Source organism: Bubalus bubalis, chromosome 8 (assembly GCF_019923935.1).
Source record: "Bubalus bubalis isolate 160015118507 breed Murrah chromosome 8, NDDB_SH_1, whole genome shotgun sequence".
Classification (NCBI taxonomy): domain Eukaryota; kingdom Metazoa; phylum Chordata; class Mammalia; order Artiodactyla; family Bovidae; genus Bubalus; species Bubalus bubalis.
Window position 1 is genome coordinate 42,605,795 of NC_059164.1, and position 24,551 is coordinate 42,630,345.

At 36.9% G+C, this 24,551-nt stretch overlaps 1 protein-coding gene across 13 annotated transcripts in view; it reads left to right on the forward strand.

Moving 5' to 3' along the window:
* The window catches only part of MAGI2 (membrane associated guanylate kinase, WW and PDZ domain containing 2), a 1,452,748-nt gene that overhangs the window by 1,235,754 nt on the left and 192,443 nt on the right, over positions 1-24,551 (forward strand). For 8 of the 13 annotated variants that reach the window (XM_044947150.2, XM_025292002.3, XM_025291997.3 and 5 more), the window contains 3 exons: positions 5,287-5,318; positions 11,837-12,026; positions 20,505-20,546. In XM_044947150.2, the coding sequence (XP_044803085.2) occupies positions 5,287-5,318; positions 11,837-12,026; positions 20,505-20,546 (264 nt within the window). The remainder of the gene's footprint in view (positions 1-5,286; positions 5,319-11,836; positions 12,027-20,504; positions 20,547-24,551) is intronic. The other 5 variants (XM_025292003.3, XM_044947148.2, XM_025292001.3 and 2 more) reach the window with 3 other exon arrangements.

A 24,551-nucleotide genomic window follows, 5' to 3' on the forward strand; every position in this document is an offset into this window, starting at 1 on the left:
ATATTGAAAGATTTAGTCCTGTTTGAGGAAATTACTAGAAATCCCAAAAAATTGCATTGGCCTAATTCCAAACTGAAGATATCATGATGGCATTCTCTGATTAAGTTGCTCTTTTGAGCCCTTATTTGAAGTGGGGAGTTTTAAGAAAGTTCATCATCTTGTGCCCTGTGAAAATAATTATTATATAATGATTAAAAAACAACAACAAAAACTCTTACCAAACAACTCACAAATGCATGCTAGAAAGTGACTCTCCCTTCAGAGCTGCAATAAATATACTGATATTCTTTCATTTGGGGTATCATGTGTCAGAAGTAGTTTCTGATAAAAGCCACTTTGTGGAACTTTCTTATGATAAGGCACTATTGCTAACCAGTCATCGCACAATTTGAAAATGTTCCTTTGCGGCACTGACATTGGCCACACAGAGTTTGTATCACCTGAGGTCAGACATTAGGCAACAATTGTTTCTTATGAACAACCAACCAACGCAATCCAATGATGTGCATAGAATGTTTTCTGGTTTCTCCTAAAGCAAGGTTCCTAACAATAAAACATTGGAGATGGTGCAAAAATGGGAAATACTAAATATTTTCTGCATTTTTACTTAATTGAGTGGGTATTACCTACAGTAGACATTGCTATTGTGTTTTCATTTTTAACTGGTTCAGTTCAGTTCAGTCACTCAGTTGTGTCCGACTCTTTGCGACCCTATGAATCGCAGCACGCCAGGCCTCCCTGTCTGTCACCAACTCCCAGAGTTCACCCAAACTCATGTCCATCAAGTCGGTGATGCCATCCAGCCATCTCATCCCCTCTGTTACCCCCTATCTCCTCCTGCCCCCAATCCCTCCCAGAATCAGGGACTTTTCCAATGAGTCAGCGCTTCGCATGAGGTGGCCAAAGTATTGGAGTTTCAGCTTCAGCATCAGTCCTTCCAATGAACACCCAGGACTGATCTCCTTTAGGATGGACTGGTTGGATCTCCTTGCAGTCCAAGGGACTCTCAAGAGTCTTCTCCAACACCACAGTTCAAAAGCATTAATTCTTCGGTGCTCAGCTTTCTTTACAGTCCAACTCTCATTACCCAGGTCTTATATAAAATGTTCCCTATATAGGGTGTTCAAATTTAGAAAATGAAAATGTAGACTTCCCAATTAAATTGAATTTCAGATAAACAAGTAATTTTTAATATAAGTATGTCCTATGCAGTATATGTCTCATGCAGTCAGTCTACAGGACATACTAAAAAGTTATTCACTGTTTATCTGAAATTCATATTTAACTGGGCAACCATAGTCCTATAATTATTAAAATTGTATGTAGTTGATATGTAAATTTGATTTAACTTTCAGTATGAAACTGGTTTTGCCTTCTCTCCTCTTCATTTTTAAGCATCAGAATTTCTGTTTAAGCTATTTGTACTGTGTTTCTGTTTCTCTGCCCATCTAATTGTGCTTTTACATGAGGAATTAAAAATATATTTTAACTTTATTTCTTGTTCTAAAGAAGACAGATTTTAGAGATCTAACTCAGTTTTCTGCTTCATATTAAATGCATTGAAATTTCCTTATTGGCTGCATCTAAATTTTCCCATTTATTCTCTTGCTTTTTTCCTTTTTAAAATGTCCCTACTCATGTTTCAGTTAGCTTATAACTGTTTCTTGAGGTCTTTCACTTTTATTGTCTTTAGAGTTCAGTTCAGTTCAGTTCAGTCACTCAGTCGTGTCCGACTCTTTGTGACCCCATGAATTGCAGCACTCGAGGCCTCCCAGTCCATCACCAACTCCCGGAGTTCACTCAGACTCACATCCATCGAGTCAGTGATGCCGTCCAGCCATCTCATCCTCTGTCGTCCCCTTCTCCTCCTGCCCCCAATCCCTCCCAGCATCAGAGTCTTTTCCCATGAGTCAACTCTTCGCATGAGGTGGCCAAAGTACTGGAGTTTCAGCTCTGGCATCATTCCTTCCAAAGAAATCCCAGGGCTGATCTCCTTTAGAATGGACTGGTTGGATCTCAACACAGTTCAATAAATGATCAGTATGGAAAACAGGTTAAGTTATTATAATAAATAAATAAAATAAATGAATTTTAATTCTATAAGAGAATTATAATATTCTACTTTCTATAGAAGTAGGGAAAATAAAGGCCAGAAATAAACTAAAATATAAAGCAAGTTTTATTAGTATTTTAAAGAAAAATCCCTTTTTTATGAATTTGCCTTTGTAAAAAGGACTATCAGCTCTGAAAGGCTTAAGAAAAAGCTATCTGTATTCCTCATCCTGTATCCCTGAGTGTAGGTGGTGAGACACCCAAAAGTAATTGTCTCAACAAACCAAGCCTGTCTTCCTTCTGTGATCTATTTTGGCCAGAATGATTTCAAAAAAAGAAAACTTCCAGAAATAAGGATTTAAAAGTTCTTATTTTGTTTGGGGTATTTTATGTTCATTGCAATAAACTAGATTTCTTAGAGGTGTAATCCCTACAAAAATTTATTGTACATTTATAATCATTTGACCCACATTATTATAGCATTTGACCTACATTATTTGACCCATGCTATTATAGTATTTATGGAGCTCTTCCAATGAAGCCGAGCAGAAAACTGGAGATTAATCATGTAGAAAACATGATTTTATCAATTAATTGGGCCAAATTGGGTATACCCAAAATAGATGTTTTCTTTTCTTTCTTTATTCTTTTGCATTTTTATTTACACAATTATCAGAACAGCAAACTGCCAACCAATTAAATCTTTAAAGAAGAGTTATGTACCTTTTTATATAATTTATTTTTAATTGTAGGATAATTGCTTTGCAATGTGGTATTGCAATGTTGTATAAATGTTTTCTGTTCATCTTCATTTAAGTGTTTATAGCATGATTGCTAATTTGCCAAAGAAACTCTAAGACTCACGTAAGTTATTTATTTTTAAGGAAATATATTCTGATATTATTTCTGCTACCTAAAATTACTTACTCTGAAACAAGCAGCTTCTTTCTGACAATGACTCAGAAAGTAAAGCTATTGCTTCGGAGATCGAAGCCTCTTCCTCACAACTCAGCATTAGGCATATTTCAGAAACTGCCATAATGGGCACAGTGGAGAGTCCTGCGTCATGCCAATAGTCTGAGGTCAGACTGAATAAAACAACCTCAAAAGAAGAGGAAGTCAATGTGCCAGTGATGACAGGTGGTCAAATTAAATGGCCCTCTCTCCTTGTCTTATCTTAACCAATGTCCCTATTATGCCATTTCAGTTCTGGCACCGTAACTGCTGAGAGGTCCCATGATTATACATTTTCCACAGGAGGAATAATCATCTTTTAAGATAATGCCCCATGTGGAGATGAGAGCTCCATAAAAAGAAACCATTTTCAATACATCTGTAAATCTAAGAAACTCCCAGCACCTAGCAAATGTAAAGCAGCAAATACTCAAAATCCATTCTGGCACTGCAGGAAGAAGAAAAAGGAGGAACACAGAGAAAGCAGAGGAAATCACTGAATGTTTTAACATTGTGAGAATGTATAAATGACATCTTTTCTCAAAAGAACCATTGCTGACAATTCCATGAAACAGCAAATAAATTTTATCCTTCAATAAGAATAATAGTTAATTGGCCAATAGGTCACAATGCTTTTCACTTTTATAATTATTGGTCAAATTGTTTTCATTAGCATTTTACAGAATGAGTCAAAGAGATAAATATATTTATTTATCTGTAATTTTACTCTCAGCTATTATCAAAAAGGATAATCAAGCCACACATTGAATAGAACTTTTTTAATAGTTAGAAAGAGAAATAAGAACATACATACAGAGTATACAAGAAAGTAAGCCAATTCCACCCATCTCCTTAGGTAAGACAGTTGTTATACTTCAGCATTAAATTTAACTCTGTGTTCCAAGGAAAATTGAGGAATATGATGGCTTACATGCTTTCACTCTTTTCATAAAATGCAGCATCAGCTATTTACAACGTTTGTGTTGAGGTGCAATTAGTATTTAAATTAGTATTTATACTGTGCCTGAGTTGGATTGCCTCAGCATCTAGATAAGTGTGTGTCTAGTTTTCTGTGGATATTTCCTATAAATGGAAATAGTTGAAAACCATGGCCCATTCTATGCCAGTCCAAGTTTTAAAGGTAATAAGCATTACGTGGCATATTTTCAACATTCCATTTTTTATTGGGCATTTTATCAGACACCACCTAATATTAACATGAGTGAAGTCATTGAAAGAGGGGAGAGATGGTATGAGAAGAAGGTAATTTTGTTCTGTATTTTGGCTTGTGTTTTGGCTTGTGTTTTGGCTTGCTGGGGTCAGTGTGTGATAAAATAATAACAATAAAGGAAAAAGGAATTAATCTGTCCTTTACTTTTAATTATCTTAAAGGTCATTCAGATCAAACAAAGCCAGTTCAACCGTCACACCATTTGTGATCATTGAAAGAGCTCAATGAGTTGAAAAAATCCTGTCTTTGATGATACATGATTCACTCAATTAACAAACATTTTTAGCCGCTTCTTCATGAAAAACATTGTGTTGTCACTAGGGCAGAGGGATAATAAAATAGATATCTGCTGTAGAGAAGTCAGTGGGAGAAACGGCTCATATACAGTTATAGTAGAATCTATTCATGATATAAGTATATACATTATTTATAAATGTAGGATTAATGAAGGCTTGTTGATTGATTTCTAACCACATAAAGCAGAATTATTTATTATACTAGTCACAGGTGTTAACCTTTAAAAGTCTTAATTTCTATCTATATTCTCTCTGTCTGTCCCTCTCTACCCCCCTCACTGTTTCTCATTTTCTCTCTGTCTCTCTCTCCCTCTCCTTCTCCCTCTCTCTGTCTCTCTCTCCCTCTCCTTCTCCCTCTCTCTCCCTCTCTCTCTCCCTCTCTCTCTCTCTTCCCACCCCACCCACCCACACCCATACCCACATCCACACACAGCTAAGGCTGTGCCACAGAAATCCCGAAGGATGACTCAGCCTTAGCTCTTGTAAAGTGACTGATCTTTTGCCACACAGTTCCTCACCATCGCTGGGCTTCAGAATCCTCAGCTGCCAAATAAAGAAATATTCCTAGAATCATTAATATAATTCCAATAAAATTGTTCCCTTTGAAAAAAAAACTGTGCAGCCACGCAGAATGTGTTGTTGTTGTTTACTATTAACTTATATAAAGTACTTGTGGTTGTCTTAATATCATGCTACCTGTAAGTGGTAGTGGAATGTATTTTCAAAGTTCATATATTGTTTTCTTTATTGCAGGTTTCTTTTCTCCATGGAAAACCCCAAAGCCTGTAAGTTGAAATTCTTCTTCCTTATTACTAGTTAGATTACAATTTCACTAAGTAAGATTTGAATTGGATAACCTCAAAATCCCTTCCTCCTTTGAGATTTTTGATGTCAAAAGAACAAATTCTCTGTGAAAAACTAACTTGTCTTGCTTTCCTATAAAGATTATTCTGTTTTTTTACATTTTTACAAAACAAGCATTAACATTGTTCAGTATGGTATGCTGAAAATTCTTTAGAAACCTTTGTTTTCACCATCAGAAATACCATAGTTTCTTACTGCATTGAATTTTTAAAACAATACAAATTATAGACCCAGATGTCTTGACCTAAAAATTAAATCTGATCCTCAAGAAATTTAGCTGTATATATATTTGTGTTTATATTTACATTTTAATGCATACAGAGCTAAACAAAGACACACAGATACATGTGTGTCTGTGAAAAAAATTGTGTTTTTCCACCATAACTGACAGTTACTCAAAGTGGTGCTCTGAATTTTCAGAAACTGGTGATCTCTACTGTCACCTAGTCTCTCTAAGCCTAGTTTCTTTATCAGCTGTCCTGAAAGGTTGATGCTAACATAGGAGACTGGTATTTTATTAATCTTTTTGTGATACAAGTTTAGCCAAGTTGTCTTCCCAGCTGGAGATGATCTTTACTTGCCATTAGATTGAAACTAGTTTGTCCAAGTCCCAAGAGCTGGGACTAGCTTTCTGGGGTCCCATTCTATGCTGTGTTAGAATAGCCAACCTTAACTGAGATGGCTAAAACCCAGACGTGGAAGAGAGCTGTGCAAAGTGATTCAAGTTAACAACAAAAAACAAAACAAACAATTAAAAAAAAAAACTCAAAATCTCAGGGAATCACGTCTTCCACCTACTTTTCTTTCCTCTCACAGTAAGTAGCTCTGACACCAGTGGCCCCTAATTTGGCCAGTGAGTAGGGACTTCTTGGGTTAATTTTATGCTCCTTTTTTCCCCCTTTTACTGAAGGAATATTTAAGTGCTTCATTTTAGAAATGGACATAATATGATTTCGCATATTTTTCAAGTGCAATAACTGGCTTAGTTAAATAACATGGCTTTAAAATTATTTGAAGACATGTGAAAATAAAATATTATTGAGCCCTGGAGTATGCCTGAGGTCCAGGTTTCTTTCAAAGAGAGATAAGAAAACTGGGAGCTGGTGATGAGAGGCCCATGCTCTCAGAACTTTCACACCAAGCATGTCCTCATTTGGGATTCAGCTCATCTGGTCCACAGAGAATATCAGATGAGAAAACTAGTCTTCCTTGAGCCTAGTTAAAGTATTTAGTGATACATGTGATTTTGAAAAGAAGTGTTTAAAAATATTTAAAATGAAATTTATTTTGCCTTGACCAAAATCTGAGTAATTCCTTCCTTTCACCCCCAGAGTTAAAAATCTGTGTTCTTTGGTTACACATATCTTTATCTAATTTAAGAAGGAATCTTGCTAGTTCATCACGGTGCTACAATTATATAATCTACTGATTTCCTTATATGTACCACATTTACACAAATAATGCCATTGGCATAATTATAGTATCTGCTGTCATTACACTAATTACATCCACACTCAATAATTCTAAAAATGGGTTTTCATAGAACTCAGTTTAAAATTAATCCTGAACCCAGGCATCCCTCCAAAAGGTAGGGCTTGGACTTCCAGGTCCTAAGCTAAATGAAGACAGAGGATTGTCAGTGTAATGTCCTCCGCGCATCTACCAGAAACTCTTCAGATTAGGGACTCGGGTGACAGGCCATGTGTACAGTGGTTTAGGGTGCAGGCTCTGCAGGCTTACTGCCTGTGTTCAAACTGTGCTTCTCCTTACTAGCTAGGTTGCCTTCGACTAGCTGCCTAAGGTTTCAGTATTTCAAGTTCATCTATAAATGGGGATAATAATAATACTCCTCTCATGGTTATTGTAAAGAGTCTATGACTTAATCCATGTAAGGTGCTTAAAGCAGAGCCTCTGACATGCTCAAAAAATATAAAATACTATCATTCTAGAAAGCAGACCTTCCACGAATAAACTCTTAACAAATTAATCACTCAATGAATAAACATAGTTTGCAAAACTATTTACTTAAACAAATATATAAATACATACCCACAGTATTTGGATTTATACACTCTCTCCTTTGAAGAGGATTGATGATATTGTTAATCAGGATAAGGAAATGTTTTCACCCCTTCTCCTGGTCCTGTGTCACTTTCTGACCTTCTTCTGTCCTACTGATCCACATCTAAAACTAATCCACATCAAGAGAGCCACTTCTGTTTAACAAGTAATACACTAACTGTAGTGGGTTCTTGTTCTCTTCATCTGGAAGGAATCCAAGTTCATTCTCCAAGTACTGAATCAAGCCAAACGTCTTCATCTCCCAGCCCTGCCCTAAAATAGTAAGGAAGTGTGTTTAGACTATCCCAGCTTCTACAGGTAGCAAGCAGTTTCTAGTTTTCATGGGGAGGACAACTTGCCTTGTTCACAAGCTCTCTATTCTCAGTGTGCATCCTAGAATCAGAAGGTGGGTTTAAAAAAATTGACCACACCATAATCGATTTTTTTTCTGTTTTACTGTTTGATACCCCATCGTGAATTATATGTCTACTCTGTCCACAGCTATCTCAGTGACTATATTTTCATACAATTAAAACATTCACTCATTCATCAAGGAGAATAGAAATACAAGTCTTCTCCCAGATAAAACAATTTTGTTTCCATTTTTCCTTACTCTAGTGAAGTGTTTATAAATATCGGCATAGATAAGGACACAGCTAGGACTGTGGAAAGTTACAATCAGAAGCCTTTTTGACAGGTAAATGCCTGGCAGGTAACACAGCTCTTCAGAGGTCAAGGCCAGGAAGACATTAAGTGGAATAAGAAGTTGGGGTAAGAATCTAGGTGGTTCATGAATATTGAGAGGAACTAGTGAGTACAAGGTAACCCAGCTGGAAGGCAAAAGTGCAGAGACCAAGGTATCTAAGAAAATATTGGGAAGTCAATAGAGTTGCTCAGTCATGTCGGACTCTGCGACCCCATGGACTGTAGGCTGCCAGGCTTCTCTGCCCATAGCATTCTCCAGGCAAGAATACTGGAGTGGGTAGCCATTCTCTTCTGCCAGAGATCTTCCCAGCCCAGGAATGGAACCCACGTCTCCTGCATTTGCAGGCAGATTCTTTACTGTCTGAGTCACCAGGGAAGCCCTTACTACCTATGGCTGATTCATGTTGATGTTTGGCAGAAATCAACAAAATTCTGCAAAAGCAATTATCCTTCAGTTAAAAAATAAATTTAAAAAAAAGGATGCTGTCAGATTAGCACATCAGCTCCAGAGAACAGGGGTTGAGGGGTGGGGGGGGGGGGGTGGTGATCCCACAGCAGGGGGTTTCCACCATGGTCTTCTAGGTCTGAACTTCAAATGACTGGATAAGAGGGTGGGGGAGTGAAGGACTATGAGTCTTCTTTTTCAGTAATTTCATGGGCACTGTGATTATCTGCTCTACAGTCTTACAAATCCCTGACAGAGTGACTCGAGGGTTGATTAATGTCACAGCAAGACACCGTGAATGCTTTACTAAGCATGAACTGGACTCAACAGATTTCTCCATCTCAGTGCTGTAGACATTGTAGAATTTTTCTATCTGCCACAGAAACTTTCCTAAACAGTGCCAAAAGCATTATTTATTTTCTAGTTTTAAGAATGTTTTTTAATACTAATATTTCACCTGAAGCATGTTTGCTCCAGTGACTGTACATGAACAATATATATACTAGCAAGACTTATGGGAGAATCAGATAACCCTCCGTGGAAGATAGAAGAAATAAATAGGCATTTGCTGAAGCCCTTTGATGACAAGTGGGATACTCAGTGATTCAGATCATATTTCTAATTTATTTACTTTTTAGAATAAAGTATCTTATGTTTAGAAACAGAACGGAGAAAGTCACAGCCAAAATGCACCCACATGGTGCCTGAAGTCAGTTAAAATGAAAAATAAAAAAGAATATGCCTTTAGCCACAGTGTGGGTCTTTCTATCAGAGCACAGGCACAGGGAATGGATGACCAAAGGAACCTACAATGGCTTCCTAGGCAAATTTTACTTTCAAGTGAATTATGAAGTGCATATTTAAAGATTTTTACTAAATGGGAGCGAAAGGGTAGCTGAGCAGAAAATTGGCCAGGACTCTGAGCAAATTTACAAATTATTCCCCTCAATGTATTATTATGTTAAAAGAAAAAAAAGGACTCCCATTATAGATATAGATTTGTTTTTGACCCAGGGTCAGACACTGACAGCTGCTGGACCTCTCTGTGCTCCTACAGATCATGTTTAATATTAGGGAGTTGAACTCAGCTAGGGGTTTTCCATCTTTGTTAGTTATAGAACCTTTGTTCAAATGAAATCTTGGTCAGTAGCCCATAAAGTAAACAAATTAAAATGAAGCCAAGTGTCTTCTTAGTTTCTTCTGAAAGCTATGATAAAATAGATTGGTGTCTTATAAAAACAGGAATATATTTCTCATAGTTCTGCAAGCTAGAAGTCCAAGATGAAGGCACCAGAAGATTCAGTGTTGGTCAGAGCCCACCTCCTAGATGGCCGTAACCTCACCTGGGTCTTGGGACTACAGAGTTCTCTGGGGTCTCCTCTATAAGGGCACCAATTCCATTCATGAAAGCTCCAGCTTCATGACCTAATTTTCTCCCCAAAGCTCCACCTCCTAGTAGTGTTACCATGGGTGTTAGAATGTCAATATACGAATTTCAAAAAGGCTCAAATATTCAGGCCTTATCTCCAGGAGTACTGAGAGAAGGGTCAGTGACCCATTTCTTGCCCAGTTTGCTGAATGGTCCAACCCCTGCCACAATCCTAGGTACATAAGTGGGTCACAGGGACCTTTGTGTTATATGCTATCTCACATCCTCTCCAGCTTTAAAACATATATTGTTGATAGGTGACAGCTGGCATTGAAGCCCTATCCAAACAATAGCTATTAGGAAAACAAAAGCAGTGCAGTAGAGACTAGAAAGTTATAATCCTGCCAAGCTCAAAATAGTGTGTATCAAAACTGGTCTTCAAGAAAGAACAGGTGATCATATTTTACTGATTTCATCCATTCACTAAATTTGCATTTTCTGAGTACTTGCTGTGTGTTGATAATGCAACAATGAGAGAGACTATGTCCCCTGCAATCTCTGTCCCCAGCATCATCTATGTGCGGAGACAAAGGTGGACTTGCAATTACACTTGAGTGTGAGGGGTAGGTAGTGGGTACCATGGGAGCACCCAGGAAGGACAAGTAACCAGATCAGGAATGGTCAGCAAAGGCCTTCTGGGGGAGGGGCCTCATCTGAATCTAGTAGCCAGGTATAATGAAGATGAGAGATGGGAGAGTGCAAAATAGGTAAACTTTGCAAGCAGAAAAAGAAATAAAATATGCAAGGGCGAGAACCTGTAGGGTTCTAGGGAATGAGAGGAGGGACCATCAGTGGAGATGAGAAAGAGGATCGGCTGGAGAGCCACCATGCCCCACTAGAAAGTGGCATTTATCCTGAGGACTACACTCAGCACAAAATTTCAAACAAGAGGGCATCTTGTTTGAAATCTCAAACAAGATAATCTCATTCTACATACAACAGGTTTAGTCAAAACTGAAAAGCTGAAGTTGAGTTTGAAAGAGAAATCAATTGGTTGTTTAAGTTGGTCGTGTAAACAGGTGATCTTGGTGAACGTGGCTTTCTCCTTGATAAAAAGAAATGAGTCCCCACTTTACCTCAAGGGGCCATAGTGATGATCAAAGGAGATAATGTAAAATAAAGAACTTGGTGAACTAAAAAGTATTCTACAGACTGTTAATAAATCACGATGGTGGCAGCAGCAGCATTCTGGAGAAGAAACCACTAGATCAGCAGTAAATGAAGCTTCATAGAAGACTTTGAACAACTCAGAAACCCTAAAGGGTTGTATAATTACTTATCAACCATGAGGAAAGTGATTGAATGTTCAAGTATAGGAAGTGGTTTGGATGTGTATAGGTGTCAAATGAATACCTGCAGACTATTTTCTTCTTCAGTAAAAACGGTGTCATGAATTGGACCATCTTAGAAAAGGAACAATACCATACAGTTATAAGCACTTACAGATAAATTATCGTGAAATACATACAGTGTCTTATTTTATAAGGAGAAAAAAACAGATTCAGAGAGATTAAGTGATTCGCTGAAAATTACTGGCTGGTAGGTGACAAGGTTATGAAAGTTTGCATTCAAAAGTCAAGCAACACATGTATTTATAATCATCTATGGTGCTTTATTATATAGAAATAGAATTTTTTCTTTCAAGGCACTTATACCGAAGTTTTGAATGTTTTGTAAAAGAAAAGTCTGCAGGACAAGGAAGTCGAACTTAAATGTGAGGGCTGTGGTGTGTGACAAGGGAAACAGCAAGAAAGAGAGTTCATCGTCAGTCATCTTCTCTGTTCTCTTTGGCTTTACAGATAATGGACCGATGGGAGAACCAAGGCAGTCCTCAAACGAGTTTATCTGCTCCGGCCATACCACAGAACCTGCCCTTCCCACCCGCCCTTCACAGGAGTTCCTTTCCTGACTCAACAGAGGCCTTTGACCCAAGGAAGCCTGACCCATATGAGCTCTACGAGAAATCGAGAGCCATTTATGAAAGTAGGCGTAAGTGAAAGCCACATAAAACAAGAGTGTATTACAAATAGCTGAAGCCCTGCCAGGGGGTTTATTGAGGATGGAATGATCTGGTGTGATTTTTATATTTTGAGGTTCAAAACCTATCTCTAAAGTAAAGCCAGCTGATCTAAACTTTTCCTTAAAAAAGAGAAAAATCTATGTCAACTCAAAAAGAGCTCATATCTTTTGGGTTTAAATTTTGTTTCCTCCTTTTTCTCCCTAAATCCTTTAAGAAAATCAGGAATGTCGGGGGGAAAGGGGGCAAAGCGTAGGCAGTAGAGAAAGAGACGACTAGCTTTATTTAAGCCACCAGATAATAAGAAGAAATAGTTAGGATTTTTATGTTTAATCTGATCTTAGTCTGAAGCATAGATTTCCTTAGAGCATGAATGCAGTCACTGAAGATTTTAGGAATGTGATTAAAATGTCAACCAAGTCCTTCCAACTCATGATGGTGAAAGTAATGGTTCTACAAGAAGCAAAGAGCAGGTGCCCATCATTTCTACCTGAAATTTCTGCTTCATTTAATGCACTGAGGCCCATTTGAAAGTTGAGTCATAAAATATTGTGTAGGCACTTGTCACCCTATTTAAAAGTCTTCTAAAATCATTTCATTGCACTTTATAAATATTAGAAAACAAAGGTTTTTAATATTGCATATGCATTCACTGAGCCATTTTTCACCACCTAACAGGTTATCTCTTTTGAACGTTAAAGAACAGGAATCCAAATGGCTTGAATGTATAATCTATGAAGGAAATACACAGTATGATATGAACTTGAGTAATGGCTTGAGAAAACTAGCCTAGAGAGCGGTGTTTGGTTCCTGGTGCTCCTGTTTACAGTCCGCTGATTTCCTTTGTTTCGGTATTCCACCAGTGTCTTCTTTCCACCTTTATCATCTGAAGCATGAATAGCAAGTTTTAAATTGTGTGTGATCTCAGAGGATTTCAAATCTGCTTACTCTTTGATGAGCTCGGGGGCTGAGAATTATATGCCCAGCTGGTAAGGGAGAAAGTAGACATAATACCCTTTCCCCATCCTCTACAACTCTCTGTAAAAGTAATTTTACTTGATGAACTAGTTGGGACAGCAAGCCATTGAGAAATCACTCTCATCAAAATGAACCTCCCCCCTGCCACCACCACCCCTGCCACTCTTTTAAAAATAATTGGCTGTGTCAGGGCTAGTGTATTTCACTTTTCTCCTTCTGGCTGAACAACTAAAATGTTTTCAAAGGGCTCTGTAGTTAGAATGTCTTTGCTCTGATAGAATAAATTTTTTCACTGTGTAATACAGAGTATGAATTCATGGTGTTAACGGTCATTATACTGAAAAAATAGGAATGATTTCAGCACAGTTCTTAATACCTTTTCTACTTCAGTAATCAAGTATTTATTAAATACCTACTTGACCTTTAGCACCATGAGGAGACACCCAAATTGAGTTCTATGTCCTGCTCTCACTAACTGGGAGATAAGAAAACTCAGTTTAAACGAGTAGAGATCAGGATACAGCAGAAGTCCTAACTCAGAAGGTGGAACATATCCTCCTGTCCTTGCTGGCTGGATTTTGTGGTTACCTTTAGGGAATGTCAAGAGATGCTTCCTCCTGTTTTTGGCCCTTCTTTAGTCATTTGCTTCCATCCTTTTGTGGTTTCCTGACCAATGCAAGCTTTATTACCCAAGACAAAGGCAGCGTTGCTGTTTATTCTGTCTTTTCTTTATGGTGTCTAATGCTCTTTGTGGAAAGGAATGGTGTATGACCTTCTTTTAACCCTGAACAAATTCTGATTTCTTTATCCAGCCCCTGCAATGTTCCTTCTGTTCATTGCCTTTCCACTCCTCACCTGTGACAAACCTCGCAAAGCAATCCACCTTCACCTCCGTGACTTTCTTTTTCGGTCCTCCTCCGGGAGCTCTGTACCCCTTTGTGTCTGCAGCCACTTGAACAACAAACATCCCAACTGCCCGCCCCATGCCCCTGCACTTCCGTCAGCCCAGCCCGTGCCTCTGCTGGGACCTCTTTTCATTGCTCCTCGCCCCCACCTCCCCACCGCCTCGGTCTTGTTTTCTCAGCTCTCTCTAATGTTTCCAAGGACACAATGATGTTTTCAGGGTCACAACTCTTAGGAGCCAAAAGAGCCATTTTCTTTCCCATTCTTCTCTCTCTGTCCTGTTATTTTGTAACACTAAATGGAGTGTGAATGAAACACAGAAATCATGTCAAGGAAAGAAAAGCTCTGCTCTGAAGATTAAGGAAACCAAAAAAAAACTAAAACAAAAACATGGCACCACTTTCTCTAATCTCTGGATAGCTGATCAGTTCGCTTTGCTTTTCTCAGCTTCACATAGACCTTTGCCCTGTATCCATATCGTGTTTCCAAGTGTGAAAAAGTCTCATTATCTCTTTTAAACTTTTAGAAAAATGCCAAAGATGCATTCTTTTAATGAACAGAGGGAGTATTTCTCATCATCTTCTAATAGTTTTGGTTTTTTTAACCATTGTAAAATGTATGCATCCAAACAAAAGACCCATATTGAGCCACTCTATTCTTTTGAATTACATGCGTAATATTTAGGTATGACTCCTTTTATTCTGTACCTCTGAACTGTTTCCTAGGAGAAAAATCAGTGGGACCAAGGAAAGTATGGAAGGGAATCCTAACCAAAGTGTCTAAACCAAATCTTTTCACATTTTCCTTGACCTGTAATGACCTCATGGTATCCTCTTTTACAGTGAAATCTAACGCTGAGCAGATTTTTTAAAATTCATGTTTAAAACTGGGTTGCAGTTACCAAATAAAAGAGTGTACCTGCACCCACAAGCTTCTACTCTGCAGAGCTACAGAATGTTTGTTACATCCAGTCTGTCAAGAAGTATTTGGATTCAAATTACTAGTCCTCTGCAAATGATGGAAACTTATCAAATGATGTAAATGGTGCTGTGCCTCATTTGGCTCATAATTAGATTATGCTGACATTTTAATGTGCATGCACAGGACATCTTAATAAAGATGTATTCCTGGGAGGAAACATACTGTGATTTTAAATAAACATAGACAACCATAGGATACTAGAGCCACAGGAAACAGAACATGGCAGGTACATGCTTATGAAAGGAAAAGCTAGAAACACCTCGGGTCCTCATAAGATCTTATGATGACATGGGACTTGAGAGAGAGAAGATTCTTCCATCTGGCAGGCCAGGCAATGCCTCTGATTGCAGAGCATCAGGCAGAGTGCCCAGAGGTGGCAGCCCCAGGCTCCACATCAATCAACAAGACTGTATGAAGCACAGTGTGTGTCTGGAACTCGGCTGGGCATGCCATGAGAGAAAAATCACAAGACATGATCTCCACTCACATGAGGCTTACAGTGAAAGTGGGGACACAAAGAGAGAAGCAATTCCTGAATGACATTTTATTATGTAACAGCGAATCATTATCAGTATTTCAACATGCAAAATGTTGCAATTGATACAGATAATAGTTTAAATATAACTAGACAATTAGACCCATCGTCCGTGTGTGTGTGTGTGTGTATGTGTGTGTTTTGCAATTTATTTTTTAACTTTACAGTATTGTATTGGTTTTGCCATACATCAACATGCATCCGCCACAGGTGTACACGTGTTCCCCATCCTGAACCCTTCTCCCTCCTCCCTCCCCGTACCATCCCTCTGGGTCGTTCCATGTTCAAAATTGATATTTAATCAGAAGAATGTCTTGCATTAAACATCTTTTAACTATCAAAATCTTGTTAGTTCTTACTGGCAAACTCTACGCAAAAAGAAAAATTTTCCTGATTAACTTCATTCCACATAAGCTTATAAACATACTAGAAGAACCATGCCTAAAAAGTCCCAAAAGAAATTTTGACCAGTGGGGTTTCTGGGTTTTCATGTTAGTTTTTCAAGTGCTGACACCCTATATTATTACTGGAAATTCCCAGAAAACAGCAAAAATCTACCCACCCTCATCTCTATCCAAGTCTTTTACATAAATCTCACTTTCCTTTGTGTAACAGTCTCTGTTGATAATTGACTTCTTGCTGTTTCCATTACTTGGATTTTTTTAAATTGAAAGCAGAGGAAAATACCCACCGTTGTGTAATGAGATAAGCCATGCTATTTTTAAGTTTTCCCTTCTCTGTCTTTTTTCCATAAATTTCATGAAAGAGGGACTTTAATTTTCTTTGCAGTCACAAGATGAAAGGCTTGAACTGTGTCGGTTTGTACGCGAACATTCTAAATGTTGGGCTCCGTACACCATTTCTGACTTTGAGGGGAAAAGACTATTTCTGAAGGTCCTTCCTGCCTTCTGCCCTCCCATCTCCTCCTGCCACTTGTTCTCTATATGTGTTTACATCATGTTTCAACCACATATTTCTAATATGATAGGAGACAGTTTATAATGTCCTACTTACCCCAAGACTATCTAGGGTGACTGTGCATGCCATTTGCCTGGGAGAGCCCTGCTCTGTGTTGTCCTGGTATAATTAATAGCTCCGTTTAACACTGCAGATTGTCCTCATTGAATGATAAATTATATGACTTTCCTTTACTACACAATCTGTTAAAGAGATAGACATCATTACTGTCCAAGAAAAGCGTATATCTAAAAAAATAAAATTAAATTAAAAAAAAAAAAAAGAAAACAAGAAACAAAAAAAATAAATAAATAAATAAATATACAGGCTGTGAATACAAATTTTAAAGCCTAATCAGATAAATAATTTCTTTTAAACTGATTTATTTGGCTCCCTGAATTTTTGTCCATACATCTTTTATCCCCAGTTGAGGTAAAGATGTATGCAGTGACTTGTCTTGGTAGCCCAACACCCAGAGAACTCCTTCCATACCCAGAAAACTCTGCAAATGTACAAGTGCAGAGCATGGCAAACTAAGTAGAGAAAGTAGGTGGTGAGGCTTCACTAATCTAAGTGAAGAGAACTTCTCATTCTTATCGTAGAGAATAAATCAAATTCATCATCGCAATAATCACAGGACCAAAAAAGAGTTAACTTTGTCTGTCTTTCTGCTCCTAAGACAGATTGTACTCACATAACTGCAGAAAAATGGCCATACTGGCTCCTCTTTTTAATGCAAGGGAATACAAAGTGCTTCCCAAAGTAATGAGTGTGGCTCATTTTGGAATCTTACAAAATAAGATTATGATCATGCCAAGGAACTTGATAATTTAGGAATGAGGGTCATGTCCTGCTGCTTCATTTTTCTCTAATTCAGACTTATTTTAGAGTTTGTCCCCTCAGCTCATGGGGCCATTTCCTGAACACACTCCACACTGCAATCTCAGAAGCTGGAGCAGGCAAGCCAGTGAAAACAAAAAGAGAGAAGAAAACCCCTTGTTCCCTGAAACTCTTCCCTCATGATTGTGTCCCTTAGTAGGAATCCAAGGTGAATTATGACTGAAGTTGTTCAAACTTTTTTCTCTTCACATTGAACCTTGGTTATTATAAATAAACAATTTATGAGGTACAACATGTCTATACTCTTTTGCAGGAAGACATCACTCAAACATAGGATTGTAAAAGAGTGAGGGACCCATATAGTATAATGTGCCTTCTGGTAGGACCTCCTTAGAACAGAAATTCCTCTGGAATTTCTTCAAAATGAGCTCACACAATCAATTTTTCTTTCGAGAAATGAGGAAGCATTAATCTGTAATAAGCAATGAGTTTTGTGCTGAAGGTAGCAATCAAGAGCAACCACAGGCCAGTTAAATAGCATAATGAAGGAAGGCTACAAGGCTGTTTTTAGTACTCTATTTGAAATGAAATTATAATTCATAGCTGATCAAAAATGGACCATTGTGTTTTTCACATAAGCCTTTATCCTGCACTTTTGTTGTTCATTGTGGAGTTCTTTTGGGATTATAAAGCACATGTAATTCATAACATCTTAAATGGGTGGTTGTATTTCTAAACCATCTTCTTTTTTTCTGCTGCTCTTTCCTTGTTATTAGTGAGCAAGGGTTGTAGTTAGCACTGTCTCCCATCCTAATGGCAGAGCCATTTGGAAAGCTGGGGTAGTGTAAAAATATTACTCACTGCAGCACATCACTTGAGACCCTAAATGGAAACCAGTGGTGTGAAGTGTGAACCACAGCACACAAGGTAGATGCATAAGATGTACTGAGCTCAGAGCCAGAGCTCCACAGCCCATGCAAGGGCTTCTGCTGAGCCTTCTTGTCTCCAGTCTCCTCTGCCCTTGTGACTAAATATTCAGTACAGTCAAACTGGAAACACCAATAGTTTAGGAAAGGTTTAGATAAAGTGATGGCGTCCATAGCAGCAGGCAGCTATTCAGTAATCATAAACAGCTACCTTGGTTTGTAGAACATCCACATGTCTGAACACAGCTAAATCAAGCCCTGGCCACATGTGCTTGGACATTGCTGATGTCCAGTGGCCTGTGGGTAGTCCAGTACTACCCACAAATGTTCTCTGGAACACTACCTTATTTTAGTGAAAAATCAAAATAAGATGATATGTAAATGTTTAGACACTTTTACCAGTGACTTTAACATTAGAATCATAAAAAGACCAGAAAAAAATAACATCATCATTTAAAATATCCTCTGTTGGGGCTTTCTTGGCAATGCAGTGGTTAGCACTCTATACTTCCAATGCAGGGCATGCAGGTTCAATCCCTGGTCAGGGAACTATGATCTCATATGTCATACAGCACAGTCGGAAATCAAATAAAAGAAAAAAAGAAAGCAAAAACACTCCATGGGGGAAATGAGCATTAAAAAAAGTCCGCAACTGTACAATGAAGGTTAATTTCCTGTACCTTGTTCAGGAAAATCATTATTGCTATCTTTAATTTGTTATGGTTTAATCTGTGAAAAAAAATTGCCTTTCAGCTGGAGTTTCTAATATATCACATTGTGCGTCACTTTGCAGTTAGAGTATGTTGGTAAAGGAGTCAGTAAATCCAGTTAAGTGTGCTTGCTGTTTTTCATATGTAAATTTTATTTGGGAAATCTAATTTCAAAAATAATATTTTTCAGTAACTTTGTAAATAACTATGGTATTATATTTCTAACAGGTTCCTTTTAATAGAGAAAGATATAGCTAAGTAATAATGATAGTGAAATAAAAGTTAAGTTGGAGACATGTTTTTCCCCTGTATTTTAGAAATTAGATTCAATCTGATAGCTTATAAATTCATTAAATTCACTGGTTTAAAATTTAATGCTCTGGGACTCAGACAGGGGATAAAAGGGGATGGAAATTCGAGAAGTAAATTCTAAAATCAGTCCTTGATTGAAAGTTAGTTTGTCAGAGCATTTTGGTGGTAGCACAAGTTGACAATGTAACCCAAAGTACTTTCATGATTAAAAATAAGACCATCAGGGCTGCAGTAAACTGAGTGTAATTGCTGGATGGCAAGTAGGTCCTAGTGAGATTAGAATAGTATAAAGATTATGATGTCAGTTTTACAACTAATGGAGGTATTTAGAAGGGCACAGTCTTCCATCCCTGTTATAGCTCCATCTTTATGATTAAGGAATATTTCTCAATTCATAATCCTAAGCAGTTACACTAAACAGGGAGATTAAAAAAAAAAAAAACAGTTTTGCTGGAGAGCTTATTTCCTGTGAAAATGCAGATTGCCTAGCAGGGAGCTTCATTCTCCCCACACCAAGTGAGACTAGCTGTGCAGGGTACCCTGGGGAAGCCTGTCATCACCCTCAAGAGGCTTCTATTTCATTTTCAGTGTTGAATAGTGAAGCAAACAATGCTCAGTAAGAAAACAATCAGAACTTGGTCTTCTAATTTTTTAAGTTTAATGATAAAATACCCATTTTTCCATAGTATTTCATATGCACATTATAGAATATATATAGTATTTTACACTCATGTCCATAAACTTTTATGTTATATGTAACATGTTATGGTATCATAGTTCTCATGAAGGATCCCTATTGCTAAAATAAACCAATTTTATTCGACTAGTTATATATAACTTACTATCCAAATAATTATAAGGATCAAAATGTTTGGAATGGTGTACATAAATCAGCATAATTATTGATTGAAGTTTTCACTTTCCATTTTAATATTTGATGACACAATATCCTGTGTGATTTCAAAGATATGTGCATATTTTGGGTTCTGGATTGACGTTACTTTCAAATCAGCACTCATCTTCAGAATCAAAGCTTAATCTTTGGAAATGGTGATTTTCTTTTTCCATTCTGATCTAAAAGAATTCAGGTATTTTCCTACGTGTGAAAAAGATACATTTATAGACATATTCATATACGTAAAACAGGGTAAATCTGTCCATTAACTCCATGGATTTTAGAGAAAAAAATCATGAAACACAAGAAAAAGATTGAGGGTGAGTTCTAACTGCAACCAAAAAAAAAAAAAAAGATGAATTTTTAAATGCCATAAATGAATTTCAATTTTAATTCCCCATTTTCCCATCCAGAACAAGTGCCACCAAGGACCAGTTTTCGAATGGATTCTTCTGGCAAGTATTCTTCAGTACTCACAGTCCTGTGAATGAAACGTCTTCCATTTTGTGTAACAAATCATTCTTCTAAGTAGTATCAGTTTTTTAGTATATAATCGCCATGCTAATTTCACTCACCCACATAAGCGTATATTTAAGGTAGAGGGCAATTCTCACCAAATTTGACCTATATGGCAGCCAAGGAAACAAACAAAAGTCAAAGGAAAACAATCATTTATTCATTAAGTTCTTTCATAAAATGCTTTAGTAAAAGACTAGATTAAAACACCAAGTACCAAAAGAAGCTATCAGATTGACTAAATCATGCTATCCAGTTGAGAAGCTTCTAGACACTTGTGGCTACTAGGTGCTTGAAATGTGGCCTCTCTGAGTTTGGATGTCCTGTGAGAAGTGTGTAAGATCCACACTGAATTTCAAAAACTTAGTACCAAAAAAAAGAAAAAAAAAATATGATATCTCACTAATTATTGTGTTAGTGCTTAAATAGTATTTTGGATATGTTAGGTTAAGCATATTATTAAAATTGTATCTGTTTCTTTTTGCTTTCTAAAATATGGCTATTAGAATTAAATTACCTATATAGCTTGCATTTTGTTTACATTGAACAGCACTGGACTAGATAATTGAAATAAGCTAGAGTATCTGAAAAGATTTGTGGTTTAGACATTTCCATAGAACTTACTAGAAATTACTTTACTTAAAAATTACTATAAATTTTGCTAATGTAGAATGAAATTATTCTCACATCAGTTAAATACTGATAACCATTTATTTTTAAACCATGCCAGTTATAAAGTGCTACATTTTGATAGTATTTTAAGTTAGAATAGAATAGTTTGAAGCTTAAGAGCTTTTAGTAATAATTAAATTACTTAAATATTTTTGACCTAATTATTCTGAAAAAATATTTATTAATTTGATTTAGGCTGAAATATTTAATTTTATGGAAATAAAGGAAGATTTAGATCTTCCTACTCTTAAGAAGTACTTTGAACAGCTATATAGACCACTAGATTGAAAGCCAGAATACTGAAACAATTGTAGAAAAGAATGTTTCATAATAATAGTACTATTTCAGGTCTGTGGGCTCACAACACACATCTCTAGAGTGTTTCCATGATGACAGCTCATTATCCATCTCAGCATGTTCTAACACCCCTTGGAGGATATATGTGCTTGAGATCATTTCATTCTATAAGTTTCCATGTCATTTTTTTGGATTTGTAGAAAATATGGAAGATATTGCTCAGCATTTTGTCATCAGATAATGTATAAAGTATTTGGTTTAGCTTTGTCTGAAATTTTTTAAAACATAATTATATATTATATTATAAATTAAACATAATTTATATGTATAATAATATATATTTTATACCAACTATAACATCTTTGTAGTTTTTAAGAGTATCTTAGAACCAGAGGAAAAATGAGACCTAGTAATTACAGGTGCAAAATGAAGGCAAGATTTAATTTGAGATTCTGAATCTTAGCTTACGGCCACAACAAGCACATTTTCTGCATTTCTCAGCTTCTGAATGTACTATATTTAAAGCCAAAAGAAGAAAGAGAAGAACTACATTTATGTAATAACTTAGATAACCTTGATATATGAGCAAAATGATTCCAAAATATATATTACTTAAAAGAGGAAAGTTTTAATATAGTTTGAGTGTATTATACTACCATACAATCCAGATTTTCAGGGTAAGAACCAATTCAAATATTTTGTTAAGTGTCCACACAAGTTAGGAAACTATTCTGAAAAATTATGACTCCATCCAGAATAAATAGATCTTCTATACTACTTGTCATATTTATAAAATGTTCTTTATCAAGCTATTTGTCATGATTTTCACTTGGATCTGTTTATTAGAATTGTAAGGTATTTTGCTAAATTTAACTGCATAAGATGCTTAGGCAAAATTAATGGTAGGAAGTCCTAATGTAATTAGGAAGCTAAGTGAAATCTCAATAGTAGAATAGTGTTGTGGTTTATCAGGTTCACTAGATTGGAAACAATTAAATTTAAGACACATTTATTTAGCAACTCGTGCAAGCTATTCATAATGGAATATTATAAACAAACAAAGATAATTATGCCATCACCAGGGTAGAATGTTAAGAAGAAACAATGAATCCATAGTCAGGGCCTTTGAGTGGACAGCTCCACCTAAAGACAAGAAAACCAGGATATGGAGTACCACAGAAATCAAGACTAGAAATTACTTCTGGAAGGAGATCTTTTCTTGTTTAGAAACAAAAGAAATCAAGGATCATAAAGGGTGTGTCCACAGTATTAAGTGAGACATAGAAATCAAGCAGAATGAGCAAAGAAAAAATGGCCATTGGATTTTTTCATTAGGATGTCATCAGTGACCTTAGAGCAGTTCAGTAATGCCAAGAGCACAGAAACCAGACTGGCAGGAGTAAGTCAGAGAGGAAAGAGGGAAGGCTTGCGTCCAAGAGAGAAAAGGATGGGGAGAGCAGGGGAGTATTTAGGATGGGAAAATCTGACTTAATTTGAAAACTCTGGGTATTTGAAAAGAACCATATGCAGAGTGGGAGATGGCTTCTACTATGGCTAAACCATGTCTGGCCATGTTCATATCACCAAAGGTTATAAAGAGAAAAAAGTGGAGAGAAGTGATTATTTTAAGGCAGATATGTATTAGTTATTGATCTGGTAATGTTAGATTTGAGCAGTAAAAGTTATTTAATTCCTGTTTAACTTATTCTGTATCTGGAGTTCTTTGGAAACCACCTTTGTTCCTTCCTAGTACTGTTTTTCCTAGATTTCTTTATGAGGAAAAGCAAAAAATAAATAAATAAATAACATTTTTTCCAGTAGAAAAAATATTTAATGAATTCATTCTCTGTGCCAGACTGTGGTAATAAGCCCTTGGTGCTTATGTTTAATTAAAACATGAAAGGGGATTCAAGTACCAGAATTTAATTGACATGTTTACAGCAGCATCCCGTGTGCCAAATTAATCCATAAAAATGCCATTCTTTGCATTTTTGAAGCTTGAATACATTCACAAAATTAATCAGTTGTGTTCAGTCACCTATCCTTTTCCCTGAAATTGTGCATAAAACCATGTCTTTCAGAAGCTACACCAAGGGTACATAGAGCATGTGAAGTCTTCCTGGAGTCTTAATGCAAAATAAGAATAAGCTTTTGAAATGATGCTTTTCTTTATTATGACAGAGGTTGCCCTGCTACCTGGATATAGTTTTTTCAATATTAGTGAGATCCCAGGATTTATCAGTAGTTGTAAATTCCATCCCCATAGCTTGTCCCAGAGGTCATGCAAAGTCCCACCTGGGACAAGGATCTTCAAATGTTTTATTTCATAAATCCTGAGGATCCCAAGACCCACCTCTAAAGAACCAGCAACACTGGCCATGGCTAGCCATTGAACACCAGCATCCAAAAAGGTTTCTGAGTCTTTTAGTCCATTTCTTCACAAACACTGCCTCACCTTGAGTTGCACCAAGCCATGCCTGAGAGCACCTCTGATGGTTTTTCAAACAGAAAAAAGAAGAGGAAAAAGAAGGGGAAAAAAGAGCATAAATACAGAAAAAATAAGGCAGAAAAGAAAGAAAAAAGAATGTTGGTGGGGGCATGACTGAGTGACATCGAGCGACTCAGGTCCCACTCAGTGTTCACCCAACCGCCTCATCTAAGAACCTGCTAGGTACATGGTTTGTAAACCAACTGGAGAGAGAAGTGAGGATTGTGAAACAGTGGGATGGAGACTGGCCCTTGAATTTCTTTGCTTTAAGTCCTTACACTGACGGGAAGAGATAAAGCATATTACAGTCGTTTTAAACATGTCATCACACCAGAAGAGCAATGAAGAAAAGTAGCAGAAACATCATAATCTTTCAAGAAAGCTAACAAAGTGGGGAGAAAGAGAAACATTTCAAGCTTTGTGCATGTAATTTTAGTTACTTTCTAAAGCCAGGCTCAAATGGTAGGGGGAAGGAAGGAGAAAACAA